Here is a 27,376-nt window from a genome sequence, read left to right as displayed (position 1 = left end):
CATTCCCTGGAATTTTACATCTTTTAAAATATTATCAATCTCTTCAAGGATTCTAATAGCATATGGTTTACTTTTGCAAAAATATTCAATGCCTGTTTTTATGCAATGCATTATAGAGTTACAGTTGCTTACGTATGAATGATGAGATTATAATGCTTTCACAGAATACAGTATACATTACAGCCACAAAGTTTGTCTGATCAGAGAAGGTCACAATCATGAGGATATTTGAATAGGATGGACATCTTTTATGAAGAAGTAAGTTGTACCAGTGTTCATTGTTAGAATATGATGTTATGTATCACTGTCATTTTCCATTAGCTCAGGTCATGTGGAGACGTAACTTTAGGATCAGTAAATCACAGCATGAGAATTAATCTTGGCCACTAGCTAACTGCACAAGGCAATCTGGTCCAAACATGTTTTAATGTTCTTAAATGGTTCATGTCATGAACTAAGAGAACTAGCCTTTTTAAACTTTTAGAAACATAAATAAATAAAAATTTGGCCATATTGTAAGTTTTAGTATGGATGTACCAAATTTAAAGAGGGAAAAATTAAGAGGGTGATTTTTCATTTTGGCTGTAAATGAAGAATTGCTGCCTCCATTTCAGCAGCCCATCATGTGATCAGTCTGATTTTCCTCTCGACTGACAAAAAGAAAAACAGTGATGGGGGAGGGGATGCTGTGTAATTGCATGGCGAATCTGCAAATGTCAGTTTTACATGTAAATTGAAATTTATTCTCATTTTTTAGTCAATCATCACACAGTGACAGTGATAAAGGTATAAAATCTGACTGCAAGAAAAGATTAATTTTATCAGCAAACCAGATAAATACTGGGTGAATGATTTGACAGTAAGATATGAGAAATTTCGTAGGATGTGGGTGTCTCTAAGGTGGTCTGGCCCATTCCTAAATTCCTACATTTCATTATATTGCAGCATGGGCTGATAATGATTACTCAGGTATTTTGGGGAAATTTTTTCAATTAAAACAATTCTTAACTTCTAAATAATTAAAGAAACAACAGAAATAGATCAAAGCATATTAATTGCTGGAACAATTGATTGACAGGGCATGGATTCCAAGAGTACATATTTCTTGTGGAAAGTCTCACTACTGAAATCCCATAATCTTGCACTAAAATTGCAATGGAAAAGGTAAAGACACTGGCTGAGGGTCGACAATCCGCTTAGCTGACAAAATGTGGACAAACAAAAAGAGACACATAGCAAATGATTAAGATGCTCCTTCTTAATTCATTCACATTTCATGAGATATTGCTAAGGTGGTGCACTTTTTTGCAGTTGTTAAGGAGCAGAATAAAAATAGCAAAATTATACCTAATTGAAAAATTAGTCTGTAGTACCTTGAACTGAAAGTAAGTTCATATCCTACCTCTCGATTGTCTGCTACTATAACAAGTTCCACATATTTAGTGGTCTTCGATATGTCTCTTTTGTGCTGCAAAACAAGGTACAGGTAATAAGTTGCTATTTCTATAAAGCTCTCAAATTCTATTTATATACCCTATAATAGAGGAGGAAGTAAAGAAGATATCACAAAGCTTGAGAAGTGTCTGTGACAATGGCACACCAATATTTCTATTAACCATCACAGGCATGTAAAGCATGTTCAAATAATTAACTATTTTTAAACTCTATACAACACTAAATGTAATGAGTTTTTCAAGTGACAGTTAGATAAAACAAAGAGCTGCAGATGCTGGAAATCTGAACTAAAAACAGAAATTGTTGAAGAAACTCAGTAAGTCTTGCAGCATCTGTGGAGAGAAAGCATAGTCACTGGTATCAACATGTTCACTCTGCTTTTTCTTCACAGATGCTGCCAGACCTGCTGAGTTTCTCCAGCAACTTCTGTTTTTGTTTTTGAAACCTTTTGCTAAAACCCAACCTCCGTTTGTCTACACTCCTTGTAAAGGCAGTACCTCGTTCAGCCAGCCAGCATCTCATTAATACAGGAATGCTCAGAACTCCAACCCTCAAGGGCAAGTTTAAATTTCTAGAGTTGGGAGAGTCTAGACTTTCTACACAGTCAATTAACTTGAGGTTGGGTTTTAAAATTTTGCAGGTTATCAAAGTTGTGTCAAATCTCATTTTCAGAGTAACCATGTAACCTATTGTCATCAGTGATATAACTAAGGGTCAAATGCATCATCAAACTGTTGGTAATTTTATCGAAAAGATAAACATTCACATGTGAACTTCCTTGTCTGATATGTTTTGTTGAAAATGCAATACAAATTTTTGTTTTCTAATTAGTGTCTCACCAAGATTATTTAAAACAAATTGAGGCATTTTAAAAAACTGTTTTTTAATCACATAAAGGCAGTAATTGAAGATCTGACAGAGAGGTCATGACAGCTGGCCTTTAATTGCATAAGGCCCACCTGGTGTAATTTTTAGACGTGCACCAAATGAACAAGTTGCCTGAAGTGGACGTGAAGTTGCTTAAATATGAAAACCAAGGTGCTGCAGTAGCTGTAGGTCTCCAATTTGCAGGTGCAAATGGCCAAAGCTTGTGTGCATATGTGTATCTTAGAATCATAGAATCCTTGTAGTGTGAAAACAGGCCCTTCGGCCCAACAAGTCCACACTGATCATCCGAAGAGTATCCTACCCAAACCCAATTCCCATTACTCTACATTTACCCCTGATTAATGCACCTGACCTGCACATCCCTGAACACTATGGGCAATTTAGCATGGCCAATTCACCTAACCTACGCATCTTTGGACTGTGGGAGGAAATCGGAGAACCCAGAGGAAACCCATGCAGACACAGGGAGAATGTGCAAACTCCACACAGACAGTCGCCCGAGACTGGAATCAAATCTGGGTCCCTGGCACTGTGAGGTAGCCACCGCACCACCCAAAGCAATGACAAATGCATAGCCTACAAGTGTGAACCCTCGACTTGCAAATCGTAACAACGTCTTTGGTCATGACTGTGACATTATTAGCACCACAATCTACCATTTGAGTGAACCAACCTACCTGTATTAGATGATCATTGGATAAGCTAATGATCCTTAAAGAGACTGCTGGAGGCTGCACACAAAATAGCTCACAAAATCTAGCCTAACTCCTTTTAGATGCTAATATACATCCAGAACCTACCTAATCCAGTGCACGTCTTGTCATCCTCCTATTTTCCATGAAGTTCAGCTTATCCAAAGGTCTGCTGTCTGTATTCTAACTTTCACCAACTACACTCATACTTGACCAGCCAATCAACATTGTCAATCCCTGAACATTTCGAATTTAGAACTTAAAGCTCTGTGCTAAATTCCTCCTCTATTTTTGTCATCCTGTTTAGTTCTTCAAACCTCCAATAACTCAGTTTACCCCCAACTCTGAATACACTGGCTGTGTCTTCAACCAAATGTGAAGGTCTCAAATTTCCATGTATAAACCTCTCCCTCTAGAATTAGTACATGGTCTGTACAGAAAGGTGCTTTATCAAAGGATTTTATATTTCAATAGTATATATATATATATATATATATATATGAATGTCCAATGGAGATACTCTTTAATGCATTTCTTCTATGCAGGGAAAACAAGTTGGAAACTGAACATTTTCCGCTTACATGGCAAAGTCATTAATTGGTTTGGAGACACAAAAGCTTTCTGTCGCCAGATGATAATGCTCGAGTGCCAAACATTGGGAAATTTGGACATTCTTCAGATTTAAAACATGTGGCCCTCATCAACATGTACAATGCCTACCACATATCGGGTTCAATTTCTCTTTAATCATAAGCAAAATCCTATTTTATTAACACTGCTAATAAAAAGCCTTGTATGTTGACATTGCCAACATTCACCTGATATGCTAGTAATGTTAACATAGGAATCTTGTGGCAGTATGAGACTCAGAACATTTTCTCACTCTTCTGTGGAATTATTTTCTTATTGTATACAAAACATGAAAATTAGACACCTTTTTAAAACTTGGATTTTTTATTGTTTGAAGAATTTTCAAATTTTTCACAATTTCCTGTCATATTTAAATGGTTCAATTTCTTTCTGGAATTGAGGCTGAAAAAAGAAATGAACACAGAACATTGTCTTATTACATACTCAACTTTGCAACTGAGCCTTATCCTGGAGGCAGTTTCCCAATGACAAAGTTAATAGTATGTTAACAGCCAAACAGACACCTGTTTCTGGGCCCTGGTAGACAAGTGAAAGTGTAAAAAACAATCACTTATAACTCTAATGGTATTCAGTTGTATTGAGTCTACTTGTGATAAATTCCCCAATTTAAATGTCAAGATTGCTTAGGAGATGTTTATTATCTTATAACACAAAGGAACACTGTTGGCTAATTTCTTTTCAGTTAAGGGTATAGACTGACAGTCAGTTAGATTACTTGATTGGATTGTAAATCCATCATGTTGTCACAATCATGTTAAACATTTCAAAAGCGAAGGTAATAAACAAGAGATTCATAACCTTATCTGATTTAAAACATGTAATTGTTTTTGTTTCTTCTCAAATGATTTGTAACAGTTTATGAATAGCACAAGTCAACATTACTGGTGAGTGTTTTTCAGTGTAGCTATTACATTAACAATTGTACATTAAATACTGAGAATTATGTACCACTAACAGATTAAGAAAGAATATGCATGAAAATGTTTTATAGCTGCATGTGAAAGGTAGGAATTAAAACGGTGCTGTTCAATTGATAGCAGCAGTTGATAACTCCCTTGTATGAAATGGATTATGAAACAATTATGGATTCAAGCTTTACTCTTGGATTTAAGCATCTAGTTGTAATCTAGGTTGGCATTTCAATCTAGTTCTGTTTCACTGATGTTAAATAGAAGTTCCATTACCACATTCATGCAGATATAAAAGAGCTCAAATCCCTATTTGAACTGAAGAAGGAATCATCCCAATATCTTGGTCAATGTTATTCACCCACTTCCCAAACTAACATCAGTATTACACATTAACTTGCTACTTAATGTGTGCTGATTGGACTTCAACTCTGCAAAATTTTACTATTTCCTTTGCACACAAAATTGCAGTGACTACACTTCAAAAGTAACTTTTTGACATGATGTACTTTGAGGTATCCAGAGAACATGAAAATCATTAAAGATGCGTTTTTCTTAAAACATTTCTCCAACAGTTGCTTCTTCTTATTAACTAATTTTAATTTAATACACAATCAGTTCTTCTACAACACAATGGTTGCTTTCTTGTGAAATCCCACGTTATAGAAAAATTGTGCTTTAGAAGCAGCACTTAAAGTGTTGGCGATGTGATCACGTTACAGCCAACACACATTTAAAAGTTCATACTTTAGAAACAGTGTCCCCAATCGCGTTACGGCAAATTTGCGTTGATGAAAGACATGTTATCGCAGAATGACCTGTATGTAATTTCATGTGTTGAATATTACTGACCAAAACAAATTCTGTCCAACTAACCTGGATAGTAATTTTGATTTGCAAGCATATCCATGTTGCTTGCACTAGCTAACATTATTGCACTTGGAAAAGCAGTTCTTAATATTACCTTCCACCCAGAGCCAGTTCTAAAATATTTCAGATGATTTAATGTCAAATGCATGATTTCATTGTATTACTTTTCATCTTTTTGAACTTATTTGCAAAGTTTAATTTGGGGAAGTCTTCATTCCTCAACTGCAAATCAGATCAATGGGTAATGGGATGCAAGTGTGGAACTGTAGATCTAATGTTTTCCTTGCAATGTTCAACAATGAACCTATGACATTGCACAGCTATGCTAGGCACAGAATGTTCTGCTCATCTGCTGACCTTAACAGCAATGAGTTAGTGTCCCGCAATTTTCCAAATGCTAGTTTTACATGAACTGGAAGAAGACACTTAGCCACGTACTTTTGTTTAAAAATGCGCTTATCCTAACATTTTTTTTTTAAAAATTGCTTTGCATGAAAGGAAAAACATCCAACTCCAACATCTTTGTGTCTGCTCATATCTTTTATACTAAAAGATAGACTATTGCTAAGGATAATTGCCAGGAAAAACAGTCATATACATTAAATCTGTTAGGAATCTTCAAATATGTGACAGATTTATTGCAAAATAATTACATTAGGAAGTTCTTTTCAGAAAGCTTCTTAAAAAATCATTGCTACTTGGCCACACATTGCATGTGGTATTTTATTCCCTTAAGCAAATGCAATTAACCTACCCTTGTAGAAGACCTCTGTAAGGACTCAGTGTCAGTGTCCACAGTTGTAGATGATGTTCTGAAGTTATGTCCACAGGTACCCACATTTCCTTTAAGATTTTCCGCTCTGTAGATCAAGTGTGTGTTATCGGTGACACCTTCAATGGGTTCTAATATATAACTTTTATTTTCAAATGAAACAAATCCCCTATCAAGGAAAATAGAGAAAATTGGTCAAAACAGACAGATTCTAGTCTTTCAACTTAAAACTTTCACTAATAGAGTAAATAACTTCAGAGCTTCACCTTGCCCTTTTTTTGTAGTCTCTTCTATAACATTCCCCAAGAACTCTCCATTGTGCTGATTCTGACCTCTTGTCAAATCCTCCCACCATTGATAGTTGTGCCTTCTGCCAATGAGGCCCCACAGTCTGGAATTCCCTCTGCTTTTCTCCACCTTGTCCTCCAAGACCCTCCTCAAAAACAACTCTGTACAAAGCTTGTGAGCATCCCTTCTAATAGCTCCTTCTTTGGTGTAGCTTCCATTTTTTTTGTCTGATCATACCATAGTGAAGCACATATGGATAGTTTTTTTTAGGTGTAAAAGCTGCCATTCACAGGTAAACTTTAAGCTACATATAGATAGAATGAATCAGACTGGCAAAGGTAATCTGGAAGATGAGTTCATAGAGTATTTTCAAGACAGTTTCTTAGAGCTGCACTTTCTGGAGACAAATAGAGAGCAGACTACTCTAGATCGATCTGGTAACCTGGGATGAAATAGGATTAATTAACGACCTCATTCTAATGGTGCCCTTCAGTAGCAGTGATCATGACATGATTGAATTTTGCATACAGTTTGAGAAGAGAGTGGGTCTAAGACTCATGTTTTAAACTTACATAAGGGTAATAAGAGAGTATGAAGACAGAATTGGCTAAAGTGAATGGGAAACTAGGTTAAGGGTCAGAGTGATGCAGTGGCAGACATTTTAAACAGACCTTTAAACCCCTTGAAAGTCTCTGGAGAAGCAGGCATATCTATGGTCACCTCAGGAAGTTAAAGATAGTTTCGACTCAAAAAGAAAAGCATGTAAGTCTGTGAAGGGTTGATTAGGCCAGAAAATTGGATGGAATATTTTTAAAACATCTAAGATTTCTCAAAGAATAATGAGGAAAGAGAGAAAAAAAACTAGCTAGGAATATACAAAACAGAAAGTAAGAGTTTCTTTCGGTATTTAAAAATGGAAAGAACTTGTAAAATGAGATTGGCCCTCCAGAAAGTGAGACTGAGGAATTTATATTGGACAATAAAGAAACTGCAGATGAATTGAACAGATATTTTGTATCATATGAAAGTAGATGCTGGAAATCTAAAATATAAAAAGTCCTGAAGAAGAGTTATATTGGGCTCAAAACATTCACACTGTTTCTCTCAGAGATGTTGCCAGACTTGCTGAGTTTCTCTAGTTATTTTGCATCTATCTTTATTGTAGAGAATACAAATACCAAGCTTCAAATAATTTAACTAACTTTGAAAGGGAGTGAGGAACATACAACAATTACAATCACCAGAGAAAGCATAATGAGAAAATTATCAGAATTAAAAGCTGACAAGTTCCAGGTCCTGATGGTGTTCATATTAGGGTCCTCAACAAAGTGGTTACTGAGATAATAGATGCATTGGTTTAATTTTCTACAATTCCCTGGATTCTGGAAAGGCTTTATTAGAATAATAAATAGAGAATATGCCTCCTCCCAGTCAGGAAAGGAGGGAGTCAGAAAATAAGAAACTACATGCCAGTTAAATATCTGTCATTGGGAAAATGCTGGATTTTATTTTTATTAAAGAAGATAGAGCGGGGGACTTAGAAAATCATGGTGTAGGGGATAACATGTTAACATGGACAGAGGTTTGGTTACCTATAGGTTACAGGCAGGAGGAATAAATCGGTCATTTTTCAGTTGGCATATTATGATAAGCCGTATGCCATACGGATCAGTATTAGGGTCTCAATTATTTACAATCTATATCAATGACTTAGATGAAGGGACCAAATACATATTTGCCAACTTGGTTGATGGCACAAAGTAAATAAAAGAATTATATTGTGAAGAGGACATAAAGAGTTTGAAAAAGATACAGACAGGTTAAGGGAATGGGTAGGAATATGATAGATGCTCAATACGTGAGAAAATGTGAACTCATTCACTCTCGCAGGAAAAATAGAAAGGCAATGTACTACTTAAACAGAGAGAGATTGCAGAAGTTTGAGGTAAGGAGGGACAGAGTGAAGGGACAACCCTTTAGAAATGAGATGAAGTATAATTTCTTCAACCAGAGGGTGATGTATCTGTGGAACTCATTGTATTTAAGACAGAGATAAGTAGGTTTTTGATTAGTAAGGAGATGGGGAGAAGGCAGGAGAATGGGGTTGAGAAACATATTAGCCATGATCGAATGTTGGAGCAGACTTGATGGGCCAAATGACCTAATTCTGCTCTTGTATCTTATGGTCTTATGGATGTCCTGGTATATGAATCGCAAAATCTTAGAATACAACAACAACAAATTATTATTGCAAGCGTAATGAAATATAGATGTTTTGCGACAGTTGTAGAATGTTGGTGAGGTCATATATGGAGTACTGTGTACAGGTTTGGGCTCCTTATTTAAGAAAGAATGGAAAAGTGTTAGGAGCAATGTAGAGCAAGTTCACTCAACTGATACCTCGGATAGTAGAGGAGGAAATATTATGAGGAAAGATGAGATAAGTTGGGCCTGTATCCATCAGAAGAGTGAGAGGTGATCTATTGAAACACATAACATCCTGAGGGGATTCGACAGGGTGAATGCTGAAAGGTGTTTGTCCTAGGGGAGATACTAGAACTCGGGGACATGGTTTAAATAGAATTGATCTTCCATTTAAGACAGAGATGAGAAGGAGTTTTTTTTTCTCTCAGTGAGACTTGACTCCTCGGAACTCTCTACTCTAAAGAATGGTAATCTAAAGTTCTTGGGATAGGCAGGAATTGCTGGAGCTAAGGCTACAATTGGATCAGCATGGTTACATTAAATGGCAGAGCAGTATAGTGGGGCTGAATGTCCTACTGTACTCCTGCTCCTAAGTGTGTTCATTATGCACACAAATATTTAACAACATTTTTATGTTGTAATATTAAATTCTGAATATGCAGCAAACTAAAATAGATCAGTGAAAGAATGACCAGAACTTATGGATACCAATCAAATTATCAGGGAATAAAGTCTTCCCCTTTTTTTTGAGTTTAAACTGAAGAAACCCTGCAAAGCCTGCAGTTTTTAATCTTATTATCACGCTGGCTAAAATAAAACTATGTTCAGTACTTAATATTTGTTAAGTGGTGACTGAAATGTTTGCCACAGCACTTTCTAATTTTGTAGCAATTTATCCTTCGTGAGTACCCAATTAAATTCCATAAATCAACAAATTTCAGGAAACCATAAAGCATAAAGGAGCTTTTGTATTTTCCAACTATTTGAGAGCTTGAATTGATTTGATGTAATGCACCATGGTCAGGAGTGAAGAAAGTGCCAACATAAACTGTCTGCTTGTATTTCATGTGTCAGTACTTTCCTAGACTCGTCACAGGTTAACATTGGTTCAAATTTCACATTACCATGAAACCCTCCTTTGATTTCACTAAATACATAGTTTTAATATTCTTTACCATGACATTACACCACAGCGAGATTTTCTTTGAACGCAGCAGCAATCTATTGATTTTTTTTTCCCATTCATAGGGTTTAAATGTTTGGATGTTAGGAATTAAATGTCACTTAACTGATGAGACAGATTAATTCCCAGCCTTTCTGACTGCTTGTACCACTAAAGTGATGAGAAAGTAATACAGACAAAAACACTGGAAAACCGGATTTGTCCTGCAGATAAGAACATTTCTCAAACTTCTTTTGTTAGTGACATGTCTTAAACTGTTGGACTCCTTATCTAGATTTTATTTAATTCTCCCACTCTTGGTCTGTGCTCGATGGAGTTTAGCAGGATGAGGGAGGATCTCATTGGAACTCACAGAATATTGAGAAGTCTGGATAGAGTAGACGTGAAAAAGATGTTTCCACTGATAGGAGAGACTAGGACTCGAGGGCACAGACTCAGACTGAAGGGCCAACCCTTTAGAACTGAGATGAGGAGGAATTTCTTCAGCCAAACGGTAGTGAATCTGTGGAACTCATTGCCACAGAAGGCTGAGGGGGCCAAGTCATTGAGTGTATTTAAGACAGAGATGGATAGGTTCTGATTAGTAAATGGATCAAAGGTTACATGTGAAATGTCGGAAAATGGGGTTGAGAAACATCAGTCATGATAAAATAGAGAAGCAAACTTGAAAGGCCAAATGGCCTAATTCTGCTCCTACGTCTCATGCTTTTATGGACTTTTGGACTTCATCACTGTCCTGCTTTTTTGAACAAATAGTGGAAATAGCTTCCCAGTCTGTGTGATGCAATGACTCAGATTCTCATAATGACCGAAAGCATCTCCACTATGATGAAAATTCTGGATGAAGCCATGAATTCCTAGTCTCACCCCCCCCCCAGATCCAGCATCTCATTTTTGCCAGAATGGGACTCAGGGCAGTCCATAGTTACACATACCTGGTACCGAAGCAGTTAGCGATATAAATGATCAACTGCCTACAGTGAGATCGGGTTTTGGACTCCCTGGAGTGTGGGACCCAGAATATGCAGATTAGAACAGGTAACAAGTAGGTCTGTTCTCAGTGCATCATTATTTTGGAGAGCTGTGTACACTGATAGAGAGATAAGCCCAGGACAGCTCTGGGAGTGGTAAGGCACCTTTTGAAAGTAAAGTGCAGAGTTGCTTATGTGTTGAAAATGCATAAATGCATTTGTTTAATTCAGTGATTGGGTGTGGGCATTGCTGGCAATCCTTAACTGCCCTACAATAAGTGGTGTTGTGCCTTCTTGAACCATTGCAGTTCTTGGAGTGTGGGGATAGCCACAGTCGTGTTCGTAGGGAGTTGTAGGATATTGCCCTAATGACAGTGAAGGAACAGCGGTATAGTTTTGACCCAGGATGGTGTGTGGCTTGGAGAGTAACTTGCAGTTTGGGGTGTTCCCATGCATCTGCTGCCCATGTCCTTTTAAGTCGTAAAAGTTGCAGATTTGGGAGGTGGTATCATAGGAAGCTTGGTGAGCTACTGCGGTGCATCTTGTAGATAATACAGAGTGCTGCCACTGTTTGTTGGTGGTGAAGGCAGTGATAGACAGGTGTCAATCAAATGGATTGCTTGGTCCTGGATTGTATTTAACTTCTTGAATGTTGTTGGTGCTAGAATCATCCCGACAAATGCAATTTTTTCCTTAACAATCTTGACCTGGACCTTGTAGATGGTGGACAGGCATCAGAAATATAGATGGTGAGTTACTGGCCACAGAATTCCCAACCTCTGGCCTAATCTTGTAGCTGTGATATTTATATGGCTGGTCCAGTTCAGTTTTTGGTGCATGGTAACCCTATTATAAGGGATTTAGTGATGGTTGTGCCATTGAATATCAAGGTGCGATGGTTAGATTCTCTGTTTTTGGAGATGGCCATTGCCTGGCACTTGTATGGTATGAATGCTACTTGCCAGTTATCAGCCCAAATCTGACTGGGACCCATGATTTGTGGCTAATGAACACAGATGGCTTCAGTATCTGAAGAATCGTGAATTATGCTGAACACTGTACAATCATGAGCGAACATACTCACCTCTGGCCTTGTGATGAAGAAGCTGATGATGCTGACCCTAGGAGAGACTTAAGGAACTCCTCGAGCTGAAGTGACTACCAACAACCAGAACTATCCTCCTTTGAGCTGAGTATGACTTCAAACAATAGAAGGTTTTTTCCCTTGACTCACATTGATCCCTGTTTTGCTGCACTCCTTGATTTTATACTTGGTCAACTGCTGCCTTCATGTCAAAGCAGTCACTCACCTCATTTTTGGGGTTCAACCCAAGCCCATTTTTGGGCAATGGCTGTAATGAGATCAGGAGCTGAATGACCCTGGCAGAACCCAAATTGAGTGTCAATGAACAGGATATTGGGAAGTAAATTTTGCTTGAGAGAACTGTTGATGACACCTTCCATCACTTTGCTGATGATGAAGAGTAGACAGGTGAGGTGGTAATTGACTGAGTTGAATTTTTCCTGTTTTTGAGTACAGGAATTACTTGGATTATTGTTGGCTAGATGCCTGTGTATCACCTGTACTGAAACAGCTTGCCTATAAGGACATGACTAGTTTGGGAGTACAGCATTTCATTACTATTATTGGAATGCAGTAATAATGAAATCTTGTGCTCCAGAACTGGAATGTAATAAGGTCCATAACATTTGGAGAGTCCTGTATTCTTGATGTCATGTGGATTGAATAAAATTGATTGAAAACTGGTATCTGTGATACTGGGAGCATCAGAAGAAGGCAAGGTTGGAACATCTGGTTTGAATTTCTGGCTGAAGATGAATGCAAATGCTTCAGTCTATCTTTTGCACCAATTCAGTGGTCTTCCCCATCATTGTAGTCTCCACTTCCCGTTTCTTATATACTTATCCACCACTATTTATGATTGCATATGGTCAGGAATACAGGACACAGATCTTAATTTTAGGTTGTGGGATCACTTAGCCCTTTAGGTACCTACAGGTACTTTCTTTTCTGCAAACATGTCATGATGGCACAGCTGGAAGTATTGTATGGGTGTGCTCTAGATGTTTCATTATTACTCCACATCACTCTGAAATTGGGTAAAATGAGATAAAGGATTACAAATTGGCCATTCGTACCATTGAGTCTGCTCTGCCATTCGATCGTGGATGACGAGTGCATATTCAAACAATACTAATCTTATTGTTTCTCTCCCCTCCCCTTTATAACAAAATAAATCTGTTCAGTAACCCAGATGGGAACAGGGGAAAACAGATGATTCACACCAGAATCTGTGGATTGAACAATCAAGAGCTGGGGGTTGTTTCTTCCTGAAAACTAAGAGATGAACTAAGAGATAATAATGAAATATGGAAAGCAGGAAAGAAAGGAAAAGAACAAGCAAGCACAGAAAGGAAATATCAATTGAATGAATTTTAAATTTAACAAATAATTTAAGGAATGTTAATAAATTTTAAATTAATTATTGAAGCAATAAGGTTTGAAGAGCTAAGACTTTGGGAAAGGTTGAAAACACAGGAGAAAAATCTGTGAGGTTTTACACTGAAACCAAAGATGCACTTACTGAGATGGTTTCTCTATCTTTGTCTGTCTTTTCCTTTTTGTTTTCTATTGCATTTAACATGTTTCTCTCTAATTTTTAAGCCCTGAAGACGGATACGAGTTTGAAACATTAGCTGTCTTCTCTCCACTACTGATGATTGATCTGCTGTGCATTCCCTGTTTTTGCTCTACATATCTAGGTGCTTATATTGCCTTGCTTTGTTTTGAATATTGATTAGACTTTGGGCACTATGTTTGACTGAAGCCGAGGTTTCAAATTTGCAAACAATCTGCGCATTTTGAGTTTTTTAAAAATAATGAATGCTGATGACATTGTCAAGAGGTTGCCTTGCAGCAGAAGCAGAACAGAACGTCAAGGAATACAGAAAAAAATGACTCTGCCCCCATCAACGTTAACTCATCTCCCTCAATCTGTTAAACTCATTTACTGTTCAAAGTCAGTTCCCTCAACCACATCATAACACACTTGAAATTACAAAGTGCAATTAGATAACTACTTTCTTTTCTTCTCAAATTATTAGGGAAAATGATTGGCTTAACTCAATGTGCTAGGTTTTAGTCATTATGGGTGAAGAGTTGTTCCACTCACCAATCAAAAAGATATTGGAAGTAAATTTTCTTATTCATTGTTTAGGTAGAGATACGACAGAGCAAATTTCCAAGCATCTTATGTATCTCCTGAGCCCCCTTTTATTTAAAACAATGGGATAGTCATCTTATGGATTTACAACAGATGGACAATCTATTTAGAAGGATCACCACTCAAGCAGTGGAAAACAAAAGTTACGCTATTGCAAACATGTTCTTTCTCACTATAATACTTAGCTACACATAGCAATGAGAAAAAATATTTTTTGCAATATGTTTTTTGAAAATCTTCAAAGTTTTCCATTTCCTTGCATCTTGTCTGCTTAACTGTCTCATCCTGACATCAAAATTAAACAAAGTTACCATCTCGACTCAGGCACTGTGGCATCATGGTCCCCTATATTTTGTCCTTAAAATGGTGGGTCTACTGAGACAGTTAAGCTGTCAGCTCTCTGATTGCACCAGTGGCTCTAAAAGGTGGGCTGCCATCTTCAAACAAATGGTGGTCTCTTAATCAGATGCCTCTGGTAAAATGCTGCTTTGATTCTGACACCTTGTGATAATGGGAATTGGATCCCACATTCACACACAACAGCTGGACATCTAAACTCATGACAGAATTCAGCTCAATATTTCAGGTTGATGATCATTTGTCAGTTCTGACCTGAAATATTTGCTCTATTTCTGTCTGAAATTATGAAGACTGAAGAACTATTTGTTTTCACAGAAGTTGTTCTTCAGTAAAGAGTTTCATGAGCCTTTCATCAAAGAGTATACATTTTTTTTTCCCTTAGCATCCAGTGTGGCATAACACCTTGTCATTGTTGACTGTAAGAGCATCACATGTTGGAAGGCCTTCAAATAGTTGCTGATACAACAATTTACTGAATAACATGAAAAGCCAAGAAAAAAAAAACAAGCAAAACAATCTGCATTTGCCTGGGAATATTCAGAAGTTGCTTGCCTTTCAAGCAACAACAAAATTTACAATCAATGAATGATGACTAACATCAACTGGAAGGGGACGCCAATAAAGGTCGAGAGTGTGGTGTTGGAAAAGCAGAGCAGGTCAGGCAACATCCGGGGAGCAAGAGATTCAACGTTTTGGGCATAAGCCTTTCATTCCTGATGAAGGGCTTATTCACGAAACATCGATTCTCCTGCTCCTCGGATGCTGCCTGACCTATTGTGCTTTTCAAGCACCACACTCCTGACTTGTGGGCGGCACGGTGGCACAGTGGTTAGCACTGCTGTCTCACAGCACCAGAGACCCGGGTTCACCTCCGGGTGCTCCGGTTTCCTCCCACAGTCCAAAGATGTGCAGCTCAGGTGAATTGGCCATGCTAAATTTCCCGTAGTGTTAGGTAAGGGGTAAACGTAGGGGTCTGGTGTGGGTTGCGCTTCGGCGGGTCGGTGTGGACTTGTTGGGCCGAAGGGCCTGTTTCCACACTGTAATGTAATCTAATCTAATCTCTGATCTCCATCATCTGCAGTCCTCATTTTCTCCTAGGGGACGTCAATCAAGTCCAGTCTGCCTTGTTGTGCCTGACTCTGCACTGCTCTACCATGCAGAAGGCAATGTTTCTCCTGCTCAACATCTCCATCTTCCTCCTTGGAAGATGACTGCCACTCTACCAGCTTTTCAGCATCATCACATCCTCTCTGCTTCCTCCAATAGGATGCTGGGATTATGTGACACATCTGTACTTCAAAGTACCCCAAACCCCAGACAAAGTAAACCATTAGAACTTCATCTTCAGAAGGCCTATCATTTGCTCCAGGATGGCCCTGCTAAAGAATGGGCTGCATCTTGTCAATACTCAGTGAGGGGGTCAGTAATGGAGTCATCATCCATGTTCAGAGATAGTAGCTTTTGCTTCTTATTAACTATCCGTGTAAGGCAGCCAGCCCTTGAAATGAAGCAGGAACCTGAGAGTTTTCAAAAATTATGTTACATTCTGGAGTACCTGGTGCAGACTTCTAGGATGTGGTACCAATGATCACAGATGGCTTGTATATTGGTGGAATAGAATTTCTTTCTATTGACCATGTCTGCCATACTTTGAGATGGTGCTCTCACGGCAACGTGCATACATATAGCAGCCTGGTCCATGTGAGAAGCCAGATATGTTGGCAAAGCCTACTTCCTGGCCCACAGCACTGATCTCATTCTGGGGAAACAAGATGGAGCAGTGTGATCTGGCACAAATTACTCCCATTATGGCCTTGAAACTTTTGTGGATTGAGCACGGAGAGACCTCAGAAAGGAACCAATTGCCTTGATGGCCACTGCGTTAGAATGGCCACCCACCATTCAGCGAGGCTCACTCCAACAAATGCCACAGTTCTGATGGTGCCCCAGGATATCCTCAGCCTGTGGTAAAACTGCATCTTCCTCATCTGGGCGAAACGATATAGAGGACAATACACTTTGTCCTCCTGTTATCTTCTCTTTAATGAGAGGGGACTATCAGCTGCAATTTCCTTATGTAGACCACTGGAGGTTGCTCCTGGTCCTGAGCTTACTGGCTCATCTTTTGCTTCTCGATTTCTCAGTGTCTTTGTTGCATCGCGGCCTCAGTTATAATAATGTGTACTGTGGCTGGATCCATCGGTCACGGCTCCAATGAGCCGATGTGGGGAATATCAGAAACAGAACAGCTTCTTAGTAATGTGAGCCATCAGCATTCACATCACACAGGTGACAGTTTACGCAGTCTTCCATACAATGGAACCTGGAGCAATCTGTCAGAGGGAAATAGAATACCCCTACATGGAATTTAACATAGTGGACATTATTCTGATATATGTAACATCATCCACAGTAACAAACCCAATATGAGCTTTAAGTGTAGTAGATTTATGAAAACCTGACCCCCACCCTCAAAATCACCCAAGAAATGCAGCATTGGATATAAAAGTATGTTAGTGAATACTTGCAGTTCAAGGTAACAGTAAAGCAGCTCTGTGTCCTTCTGCAGCCCGTGGATTGTTTCTGTGGAATATGGCCAGCAGGTGACATTTTAAAGGTCACCAGTGATTATTTGTGCATCATAGAGATGACTACTTTCAATCTACAATGACCGTGGACAGGTCATAATTGCTTGAGATCCGGATTTATATTCCACACACTGCAGGGTTTGGTGATGTCAGAAGGTTTTAACCTGTGCTGTGGAAGTGCTGTATGAATGATCTTGCCCCATGAAGGGTCTTGTACAATTCACAAGTAGAGCCCATGTGCTCAGACAGATGAAACCAGTTGCTCCATCCACTCCAAATGTGGTGTCATCCATTTTTATTTCCACTGAACCTTTGGGATTCAAATGACGATGGAAGGTAACACAGGTCTATGCTTGGCAGAGTGAGTTACAGGCTTAGCCTGCTAACCAAAGGGCTCGTCCCAAATTTATATATTCTTTTTTCCTTGCACTCTTGTCAATGCCATGTGCTATATGTTCCCAGACATTCACACCCAAGTCTTTTACTTAAGCCATCATTGCCCAACATTGCCCTTGAGCCCTGGGCCAACAGCTCAGCAATGTTACTCTGCACCCATTACAGCTAGTATCCTTGTGACCATTAATGAAATTCCCTTTGCACAGTTCCCCGTATTCTCCAAAGCACCATTGTTTCCCATCCTTATGTGTTGAGTTACACCTGTCACAATTCATTTTCCCTCTGCATCCCTCTGCATCCTCAAAATTGACTTCTTCAACTTCTTGGTACAGCTGTGGCTCCTGATAATCTGCTTTGGTTTTAACCAATCAGAGCTCAAGACTGACTGTGGCACCATGATCCTTCACCCACTTGGAAATACAACCCTGACAAATGAGTTACCAGACCCTTGGCTGATCACTGTGCAGCCCCCTGACTGAGTTACCATGAGTAGCCACACTAACTGCCCTGGACCTGTAGGACTGACTGCAGGAACTGGCAGGTACCTGCAACGAGTTTCATGTCAGGAACTGTCACTATCTAGTTTCTCTCCACCATGTGGGAGGATAACAAACTGGATATAAATGAGGAGTGAGTAGGTAATGATGAGATGTTAAAGCATGCAAATCGATCTATTGCCACTCTGACTAGCAAAATTCTCATCTCACTGTTCAAAACTTGGATGAAAAATGGGATTTCTTTTCCCCATTGAGAATCTCATTTTTCTGATCTTGTCATATTTTCCCGAATGACTCGTTGTTCAGGGGTTGGGAAAATTCAGCCCATTTTGTGCATCCTGACAATAATCTTAGTTAAGTAAGGCATGCATTCATTATTAGAATGCAATATTTATCACAATTGGCTGAATAACCGCAGAGTCATGCCTACTAAGTTGAAAGCCCCTTTCCCTAAGTTACCAGACATAGCTTGGAGTTGTCAGCCAATTCTGTATAAATCCAACATGAGGCAAACTCACATTCCCAAGTACCATGCTCGTGCAGAAAATCTGAACAATCACTTCTAGTTCTTGTCACTGTAAGAGAGATGCAACATGCCTAAACTCAATTTCCTGTTTTAAACAACCTTGCTACAGAGGGAAATATATGTACTGAAATACACTCTACTGGCTATTCAGATCATAACTGTGACCTCGCTGCAGGTGGATGCAGTATATTGCTGGAAGCATAAATACAAGTGCATAAGAAAACCCAGGGAAGCACACTATTCTCACTGTTGTGCTTTGTCCTAAAAAGTTTCTAATTATTTTGTTCTAACATTGGGATCCAACTTCTACATTTTGGACTACTCAACTTTTAGTTTCCTTTTAGAATGTCAGAAACAAATATGATGGAAAACAGATTACTTTGGGAAACTATAAAACACGATTCAATCTTTAGCAGGTTGGTAATGTAAAACAAGCTTTCGTCATGCAATAGATCGTTTGCAGATGTTTCTTGTATCTAATGTTAGTTATGTTTCAGTGACATGCATTAGTCAACAAAGCAAAAGCAGCATAGACTGCTTCTGAACTGTGCACAATTGTTTCCGTTTGTTACAACGTCAGCAAATTTTAGACTGCATTTTATTGTGAGAGCTATAAAAGATATAAAAGACTTATGGACAGATTTTCACTCTCAACTTGGGAAATGTTCCAAGTTGGCACACTCGCTTTGGTTTTAAAGAGCCCCATTAGGCCCAATGTTCCCTCCGGGGAGGTACAGGGACAAGAATAAATCTGGCCCGTCAACCCTAAAGTAAGATTCTAGATTGTCTTGGGGATGGGTGAGTGTTGAGGTGGATTGGTTAGAAGGGCTATCCTCTTTCTCTAAGCCTATGTCCAGTTATTGGAAGCCATTAGGCTCTCTAGCTCATATTCTAAGACCCTAATGGGCTGTCACAATCAACATGCCACCTCCATGCTGAGTCATGCCATCTACCCACTCAAATCCCCTTCCACCTCCATTCCAACTCATAACCCTTTCCCATCCAAATATGCCACTTTCGTGTCAATTTATGTCTCCTAACCGAACCCTGCTCCCTCATACTCCCAATCCATCTCCTATATTCAGGAGAAAGTGAGGACTGCAGATGCTGGAGAGTCAGAGATGAAAAGTGTGGTGCTAGAAAAGGCACAGCAGTTCAGACAGCATCGAAGGAGCAGGACAGTCAATGTTTCAGGCAGATGCATCAACTCTCTTGCTCCTCAGATGCAGGCTGACCTGCTGTGCCTTTTCTAGTGCACATTTTTCAACTTCCTAGATTCAAACAATCTAATTCACCTCATATTCGTACACACTTGATAACAAGAAAAATGTCTCATTCACAAACGCATTCAAAACTTTAAATTCCTCAAGTAGTTTGTTTCTTGCAAAAACATACCCCAACTACGACAAACCTACTTACACACTTCTATTCAGAGCTCAAATTAAAGACATCTTATCCCTCAATTTAAGCCAGCAATCAAACTGTGAACTCAGAACTTCCTACTAAAATAACGTGCTTTTGAAAATGAGTCAAACATAGAGTCATTCTGTAATAGAGATGTACAGCATGGAAATAGACCCTTTGGTCCAACTCGTCCATACTAACCAGGTATTCCAACCTAATCTAGTCCCATTTGCCAGCACTTGGCCCATATCTCTCTAATCCCTTTCTATTAATATAGCCATCCAGATACCTTTTAAATGCTATAATTGTACCATCCTTCCCCACTTCCTCTGGCAGCTCATTCCATACATGCACCACCCTCTGCGTGAAAAATTTGCCCCTTAGAACCCTTTTATATCTTTCCCCTCTCACCCTAAACCTATGCCCTCTAGTTCTTGACTCCCCCACCCCAGGGAAAAGACCTTTTATGCTTATCCTATCCACACCCCTCATGATTTTATAAACCTCTATAAGGTCACCTATCAGCCTCCGATGGTCCAGGGAAAGCAGCCCCAGTCTATTCACTCTCTCCCTATAGCTCAAATCCTCCAAATCTGGCAACATCCTTGTCAATCTTTTCTGAACCCTTCCAAGTTTCACAACATCCTTCCAATAGGAAGGAGACCAGAATTGCATGCAATATTCCAAACGTGGCCTTACCAATGTTCTGTACAGCTGCAACATGACCTCCCAACTCCTGTACTCAATACTCTGACAAATAAAGAAAAGCATACCAAACGTTTTCTTCACTATCCTATCTACCTGCAACTCTACTTTCAAGGAGCTATGAACCAAAGTCTCTTTGTTCAGCAACACGTCCCAGGACCTTACCATTAACTGTATAAGTCCTGCTAAGATTTGCATTTCCAAAATGCAGAACCTCACATTTATCTAAATTAAACTCCATCTGCCACTCCTCAGCCCATTGGCCCATCTGATCAAAATCCCATTGTACTCTGAGATAATCTTCTTCACTGTTCACTACACCTTCAATTTTGGTGTCATCTGCAAACTTACTAACTATACCTCCTATGTTCACATCCAATATATTTATATAAATGATGAAGAGCAGTTGCCCCACACCGATCCTTGCAGCACGCCACTGATCACAGACATCCAGTCAGAAAAGCAACCCTCCACCATCACCCTTTGTCTTCTACCTTTGAGTCAGTTTTGTATCCAAGTGGCTGGTTCTCCTTGTATTCAGTGAAATATAACATTGCTAATCAGTCTCCCATGAGGAACCTTGTCAAACGTCTTACTGAAGTCCATATAGATCACATACACCGATCTGTCCTCATCAATCCTCTTTGTTACTTCTTCAAAAACTCAATCAAGTTCGTGAGACATGATTTCCCATGGACAAAGCCATGCTCACTATCTCTAATCAGTCCTTGCATTTCCAAATACATGTAAATCCTGTCTCTCAGGATTCCCTCCAACAACTTTTCCACAACCGATATCAGGCTCACTGGTCTGTAGTTCACTGGCTTTTCCTTACCACCTTTCTTAAATAGTGGCACCACATTAGCCAACCTCCAGTCTTGTGCCACCTCATCTGTGACTGTCAATGATACAAATATCTCAGCAAAGGGCCCAGCAATCACTTCTCTAGCTTCCCACAGAGTTCTCAGGTACACCTGATCAGATTAGATTACTTACAGTGTGGAAACAGGCCCTTCGGCCCAACAAGTCTACACCGACCCTCCGAAGCGCAACCCACCCAGACCCATTCCCCTACATTTACCCCTGCACCTAAAACTACGGGCAATTTAGCATGGCCAATTCACCTGACCTGTACATTTTTGGACTGTGGGAGGAAACCGGAGCATCCGGAGGAAACCCACGCAGACACGGGGAGAAATTGCAAACTTCACACAGTCAGTCGCCTGAGACGTGAATTGAACCCGGGTCTCTGGCGCTATGAGGCAACAGTGCTAACCACTGTGCCACCGTGCCGCCCCAAATCCTGGGGATTTATCAACTTTTATGCTTTTCAAGACATCCAGCACTTTCTCCTCTGTAACATTTTTCAAGATGTCACCATCCATTTCCCCACATGCCATATCTTCCATTTCCTTCTCCACAGTAAACACTAATGCAAAATACTCATCATTAATTCCTTGGGAAATTATTAACAAAGAGCCTAATTGAAAATGCATAATCAGAAGATTTTCTAAGCTCTCACTGACGGCTTCAGCTTGTTTCACGTTTAAAAATAGGGATTTGAAATTCTCAAGGACATGGTGCTTAAATGAACATTATTCACCTGACAAATGAGTACATATATGTCAAAAATTCCTGACTCTCACATTGTGGGTGAAGGCACAGATGAGGGGAACGTGTCAGGGCCCAATAGCTGAGTTATCAACTAGAGAGGGAGACTGTGTGCTAGGGGTCAGAGTGCGGAGCCATTGTGTTAGGTTTGGCCAGTGGGTGCGCTGTGCTCAAGTCAAGGTGTTGGTCCATTGTGCTTGGGTCAGGGAATGGGGCACACTGTGTTTGAGGCAGGGGTGAGGGCCAGTGTGCTTGTGTTGGGGCAGGAGACACTGTTCTCTGGTTGGGGGTAGGGGTCACTGTGCTCAGACCAGGAGTGGGAGCTAATGTTCTTTGGTCAGGACCAGGTGATAACAGGGCCAGGGGCCCAGGCCTGAGCAGCACTGGGGTCCCTGATAAATCTCTCTCATATTGGGTTAAGACCTTGGGACCATCAAACTGGACAGTGAGTCTGAGTTTAGGTCTTCCTCCTTTGTGATTCTTACCTGTCCTTTTTCCCCTGCTGTCAGAAATGGTAGAGGGACTCCACCCAGAGACTGGTGCCCAGAGACCAACTCAATGGCTCTAAATCTTACTTCAGGTGCACGGATCAAAAACATAAAGCTTGTAACACAGGCACCAAATAAAAGTTCTATTACTATGTACATGAATTGCAGGTTTCCTTCAGAGCAATTGTATTAAAGAACCTGGCTTGGCAGCTCCGGTTATAAGAAGTACAACGTTGTCACATTTAAGGGCATTTTATATATAAAAAACTTCAGGTCCTTTTCAACTAGTTGTAACTTCAAAAACTAATCACATTCTGAAATCGGATTGATATTCTCAGTGAAAGATAAAACCATATGAAATAAAAGGCATAATAAGAAACAAGCTTTTTAAAGACAAAACCTTAAATGTTGGGATGAATGGCCTCATTAATTCCCAGTTCAATAAATTCCAATTTTCATCTGCATGATTTTGGTGAGGCATAACATGATAATCAGGCAGCGCTGTTCAGAGGGAATGAAAATCAGGAGTTCAGCGCCTTAAAATATCTTGGAGTCGGTCAATTTCCTGCTCTTTTGTTCTCCGTCTATCTGTGAAGTAAGCTTTGGGGTACAGATTTTTATTTCAGAAAATGGAGCAAATCAACGTGAATAATGATCAATTTGGCACATTCACCCAGAACAGAATGATCCTATTTCTGTATAGGCATTGCAAATGAAAAGGGTTTGATTCATACCTGAGACCAGAACAAGTGCTGAGGCTGACAATAGATTGAGAATATCCTTGCACGTGACCGTGGTAGTAGCAGCGACCCTTAAAAGAAAATATTGTAAAGCATGAACTATATTTCTTCTCTTGCAAATTTTCAATTTTTTACAATATACAATAATATTCATTGAATGATGATTAAATTAAAAACGTGAAAATATTGGTACAGAAGAATTTCTATATGAATGAGTTGCTGCTTGACTAAATAGGATCCTTTGGTTATAACAATTTTAAATACATTCTTCAATGTTTATCTTAACTCACTGGACAAAATATATTCCCCAAAAGAATCTAAGATCTTCAGTAAAGAAGAAGTGTTCTGTATTTGTTGTTAGTTTTAAAGTCATAAGTTTGATTGTTGGGCCTCTGTTAGACCAGCTTTCACAGGGCTGTAGGAACAGTAATTTATTTTAATCACTAAAGCATTTTAATAAAAATTAACTGACATCTTCCATGCACTAATTTGTTAAAGAGAAAAATGAATCCTGTGCCATCCAGAACAGAAATACCACATGTTGGAAGCAGCTTGTTTGCCAGGAGTTAATTTGCAACAAGTTAAATTAAACAGGAATTTCCCTTTTCCTTACAAGGAACACTCTTGAAAACCTGCTGAAAACTGATCATTGAAATGTAACCTTTCATTGATTCTACTCAACACTCTGGCAACAATCAGACATTATAATGTTTCCATCCAACACAATTATAAGCGGTCTGTAAAAGATTTCCCATTTAGACAAAAGTACAGACCTGATACATATGTACAACTAAAGGGAAGGTGAGAGATATCGGTCTGGATTTCTGTTGAGCCAAATCGACTTGAGAATTCTTTAGAAATGGTTGACAGGATTTGCAGGGTTTCGACTCTTATTCCCATTTCCTGGCTCTTTTACAGGTGTAGGCCAGTGGCACATGTAGCTTGCCTGTTTACAGTACTCCTATCCTTGCCAACTCTATCGCTAGGGTGAACAGCTAAACACTCATGATAATTTTCATAGATGTCAGCCCCCTTCTCTAAGTAGGTGTGATTTTTCATGGAGGTGGTATGGAATGTGGGGGATCCCCTGATTATCAGGGATGATCATTAAAAGGATTGATATTTGTGGTGAGTGGAAGGGTGTCTTATCAAACCAGTGCTACAGTAAAGATATCCCATGCTGCTGTTGCATTAGGGCAACACCTTTGCTGAGTTACCTCTGCCAGAAGTGTTGGGCTGAAGGATACGTAGACTCACTGAACACAAGAACAAATTTGAGCTGAAATGAATCCTTGATCTTATTAATGTTACTCAAGCATTTCTTTCTCCCAGTGACCGAGGGAAGGTCCAGACTGCCAGCTGTACAGAGGTCCAACCAGTGAAAGATTTTTGTTTTTTACTGGGGGAGTGTGTGCAGGGGAAATCACAGGGTAGGGTCATGGGGTGAACAGGATTGGGGGGGTTGGGGGGGTGGAGTTGGGGAATAGAGACAAGTGGAAGTGGATAGTTCACAAAGGCCAATCTCCTGCTACCCATCCGTTCCCCTGATTACTCCCCAGGTTGGGGGCAAATTGAGAGCTCTACTCAAACACAGCAGATAAGTGGTCCCATTTTCCCAGTCAGGACGATTGGGCGGCACGGTGGCACAGTGGTTAGCACTGCTGCCTCACAGCGCCTGAGACCCGGGTTCAATTCCCGCCTCAGGCGACTGACTGTGTGGAGTTTGCATGTTCTTCCCGTGTCTGCGTGGGTTTCCTCCGGGTGCTCCGGTTTCCTCCCAAGGTTTCCATCCAAAGATGTGCAGGTCAGGTGAATTGGCCATGCTAAATTGCCCGTAGTGTTAGGTAAGGGGTAAATGTAGGGGTATGGGTGGGTTGCGCTTCGGCGGGTCGGTGTGGACTTGTTGGGCCGAAGGGCCTGTTTCCACACTGTAATGTAATCTAATCTAATCTAATCTAATCTAAAAGACAGCCAATTTTCTCTGGGAAGGCAGGTAAGCAGATCGCAGGTGAGTTAGGAAGCTTGACGATGGACCTTCCACCCTAAATGTAATTGTTGTGATGGCCGGAATGAGGCAGATATCTCCCAATGGTCATTTACTCTTTCTCACCCACCTTTAGGGAGAAGAATGTCCTGACCAAAGAGTGCAGCTCATACTTTTCACACGCTGAAGGGAGCTAAACAATTGGGGGCAGTCTCAGCTGGGGAGAAGGAGACAACCCGAGAACTGGCAGCAGCATTAGAAGGGAGAGGTTACGGGTTACAAACAAGATCAAAGATTCATTTGAGCTCATCATGAATTTACTTTTATGTTCAGCAAGTCAATATTTTCTTCATCGGGGTCAGTTAGTTCAGTTGGCTGGATAATGCAGAGTGACATCAACAGTGTGGGTTCAATTCCTGCACTGGCTGCTGTTATCATGAAGGACTCACCTTCTCAACCTCTTGTCTCACCTCAGATTAAACTACAACCAGTTGTCTCTGTCTATTGAGAGACCAGCCCTATGGTCTAGTAAGATTATGGAAACTTTACTTTAATTCCTTCATCCTAAAGCTTCTGGCAGACATAACCCAAGAAGGACAAATTTCTTAGGTGACTGTTACTGATTCTAAGTTAAAACTCTTTGTACAATAAGGAAATTCATCTATTGAAATGATAGTCCACTTAAGGAGTCCTCTCTCTCACAAAAGACATTAGTGAAAGACTGTTTGACCTCTCTTTATGTTTCTGCAAACGCACACATCGGCTCAAATACAATTACTGAGTCAATGATTTCAATCCCACCTCTTTTCTCTATATTAACGTAACCATTCAGCTCTTTCGCCCAGTTCAGTAGAAGCTAACCATCATTATTTTCTTACTTAAGAAATATTATGATAATAGTTTTATGATTTGGAATGTAATTTATGCAATTATATTAATGGAATACAGATAAAATATAATAATTCGGATTTAGAAACTATGCTTATTGAAAAGTTAAGAGAAAATATAAATGTATAAATGAGTAAACTAGGGCTCTTGTGACACATTGGCAGTGTTCTACCTCTTAGCCAGGTGGCTTGGATTCATGTCTGACCTGCTCCAGAGATGTGTAATGATAACTCTGGACATGTAAATTAGGAAAATAAGTATCTATAAACTGGTAAATATTTGTAGACATATCACTTATTATAATGTTTGCACATTCATATTTCCTTACCAATGTGTGTGCTATAGCAATAATAATTGGTGAAGTCTTCTGTTTATATTGGATGTTTTGTTTGCTTGTTCAAAAGACAGAGAGATATCCGAGCTCTCAGGTAATTTAAATCTTACGGGGGACCAGGAGACAGAAGCAAGAATAGAAGGGCTGGCCCTCAGTGTAACTTCCATGCTCTGTGTTCAGTGCTTTATTGGTGGAACTATATGTAGTCCAGCTTGATGGTAAATAGGTTGAAAATTCAACTGAATTATTCCTTGAATACATACATTTAACTCGTATTGTAGGCTATTGAAGTTAAACATAAAAAGATATTTCAGGTAAAAGAATCGTGGTGCATAACCAACATTTTAATTTGTCAAACCTCATAGTGACTGCTACAGCAATACAAAATTACAAGCAAGATTCCATTAAATTCATTAAGATATCAAAGATAATCTGTAGGAGTTATAATTTGCTCTGTACAAGCACTGCTCCACACTTCCGAGGAATATTACGATATCCTGGAAGTCACCTGGACCCCACCACCAGGGATATATTTCCCTCCCCTCCCCTATCAGTGTTCCGAAAAGACCACTCCCTCCGTGACTCCCTCGTCAGGTCCACACCCCCCACCAACCCAATCTCCACTCCCGGCACCTTCCCCTACAACCGCAAGAAATGCAAAACTTGCACCCACACCTCCCCCCTTACTTCCCTCCAAGGCCCCAAGGGATACTTCCATATTCACCAC

The 27,376-nt window shown here is 39.7% G+C and overlaps 1 protein-coding gene across 5 annotated transcripts in view; it reads right to left on the bottom strand.

Moving 5' to 3' along the window:
- Positions 1-27,376, bottom strand: part of LOC122561142 (disintegrin and metalloproteinase domain-containing protein 12) — a 344,810-nt gene that overhangs the window by 111,229 nt on the left and 206,205 nt on the right. For all 5 annotated transcript variants that reach the window (XM_043712616.1, XM_043712619.1, XM_043712618.1 and 2 more), the window contains 3 exons: positions 23,438-23,514; positions 6,219-6,405; positions 1,403-1,468 (listed from right to left, as the gene is read on the bottom strand). In XM_043712616.1, the coding sequence (XP_043568551.1) occupies positions 1,403-1,468; positions 6,219-6,405; positions 23,438-23,514 (330 nt within the window). The remainder of the gene's footprint in view (positions 1-1,402; positions 1,469-6,218; positions 6,406-23,437; positions 23,515-27,376) is intronic.

Source organism: Chiloscyllium plagiosum, chromosome 22 (assembly GCF_004010195.1).
Source record: "Chiloscyllium plagiosum isolate BGI_BamShark_2017 chromosome 22, ASM401019v2, whole genome shotgun sequence".
Lineage (NCBI taxonomy): Eukaryota > Metazoa > Chordata > Chondrichthyes > Orectolobiformes > Hemiscylliidae > Chiloscyllium > Chiloscyllium plagiosum.
The sequence above is the reverse complement of the archived record's forward strand: the minus strand, read 5'-3'. Positions and strand labels throughout refer to the sequence as shown.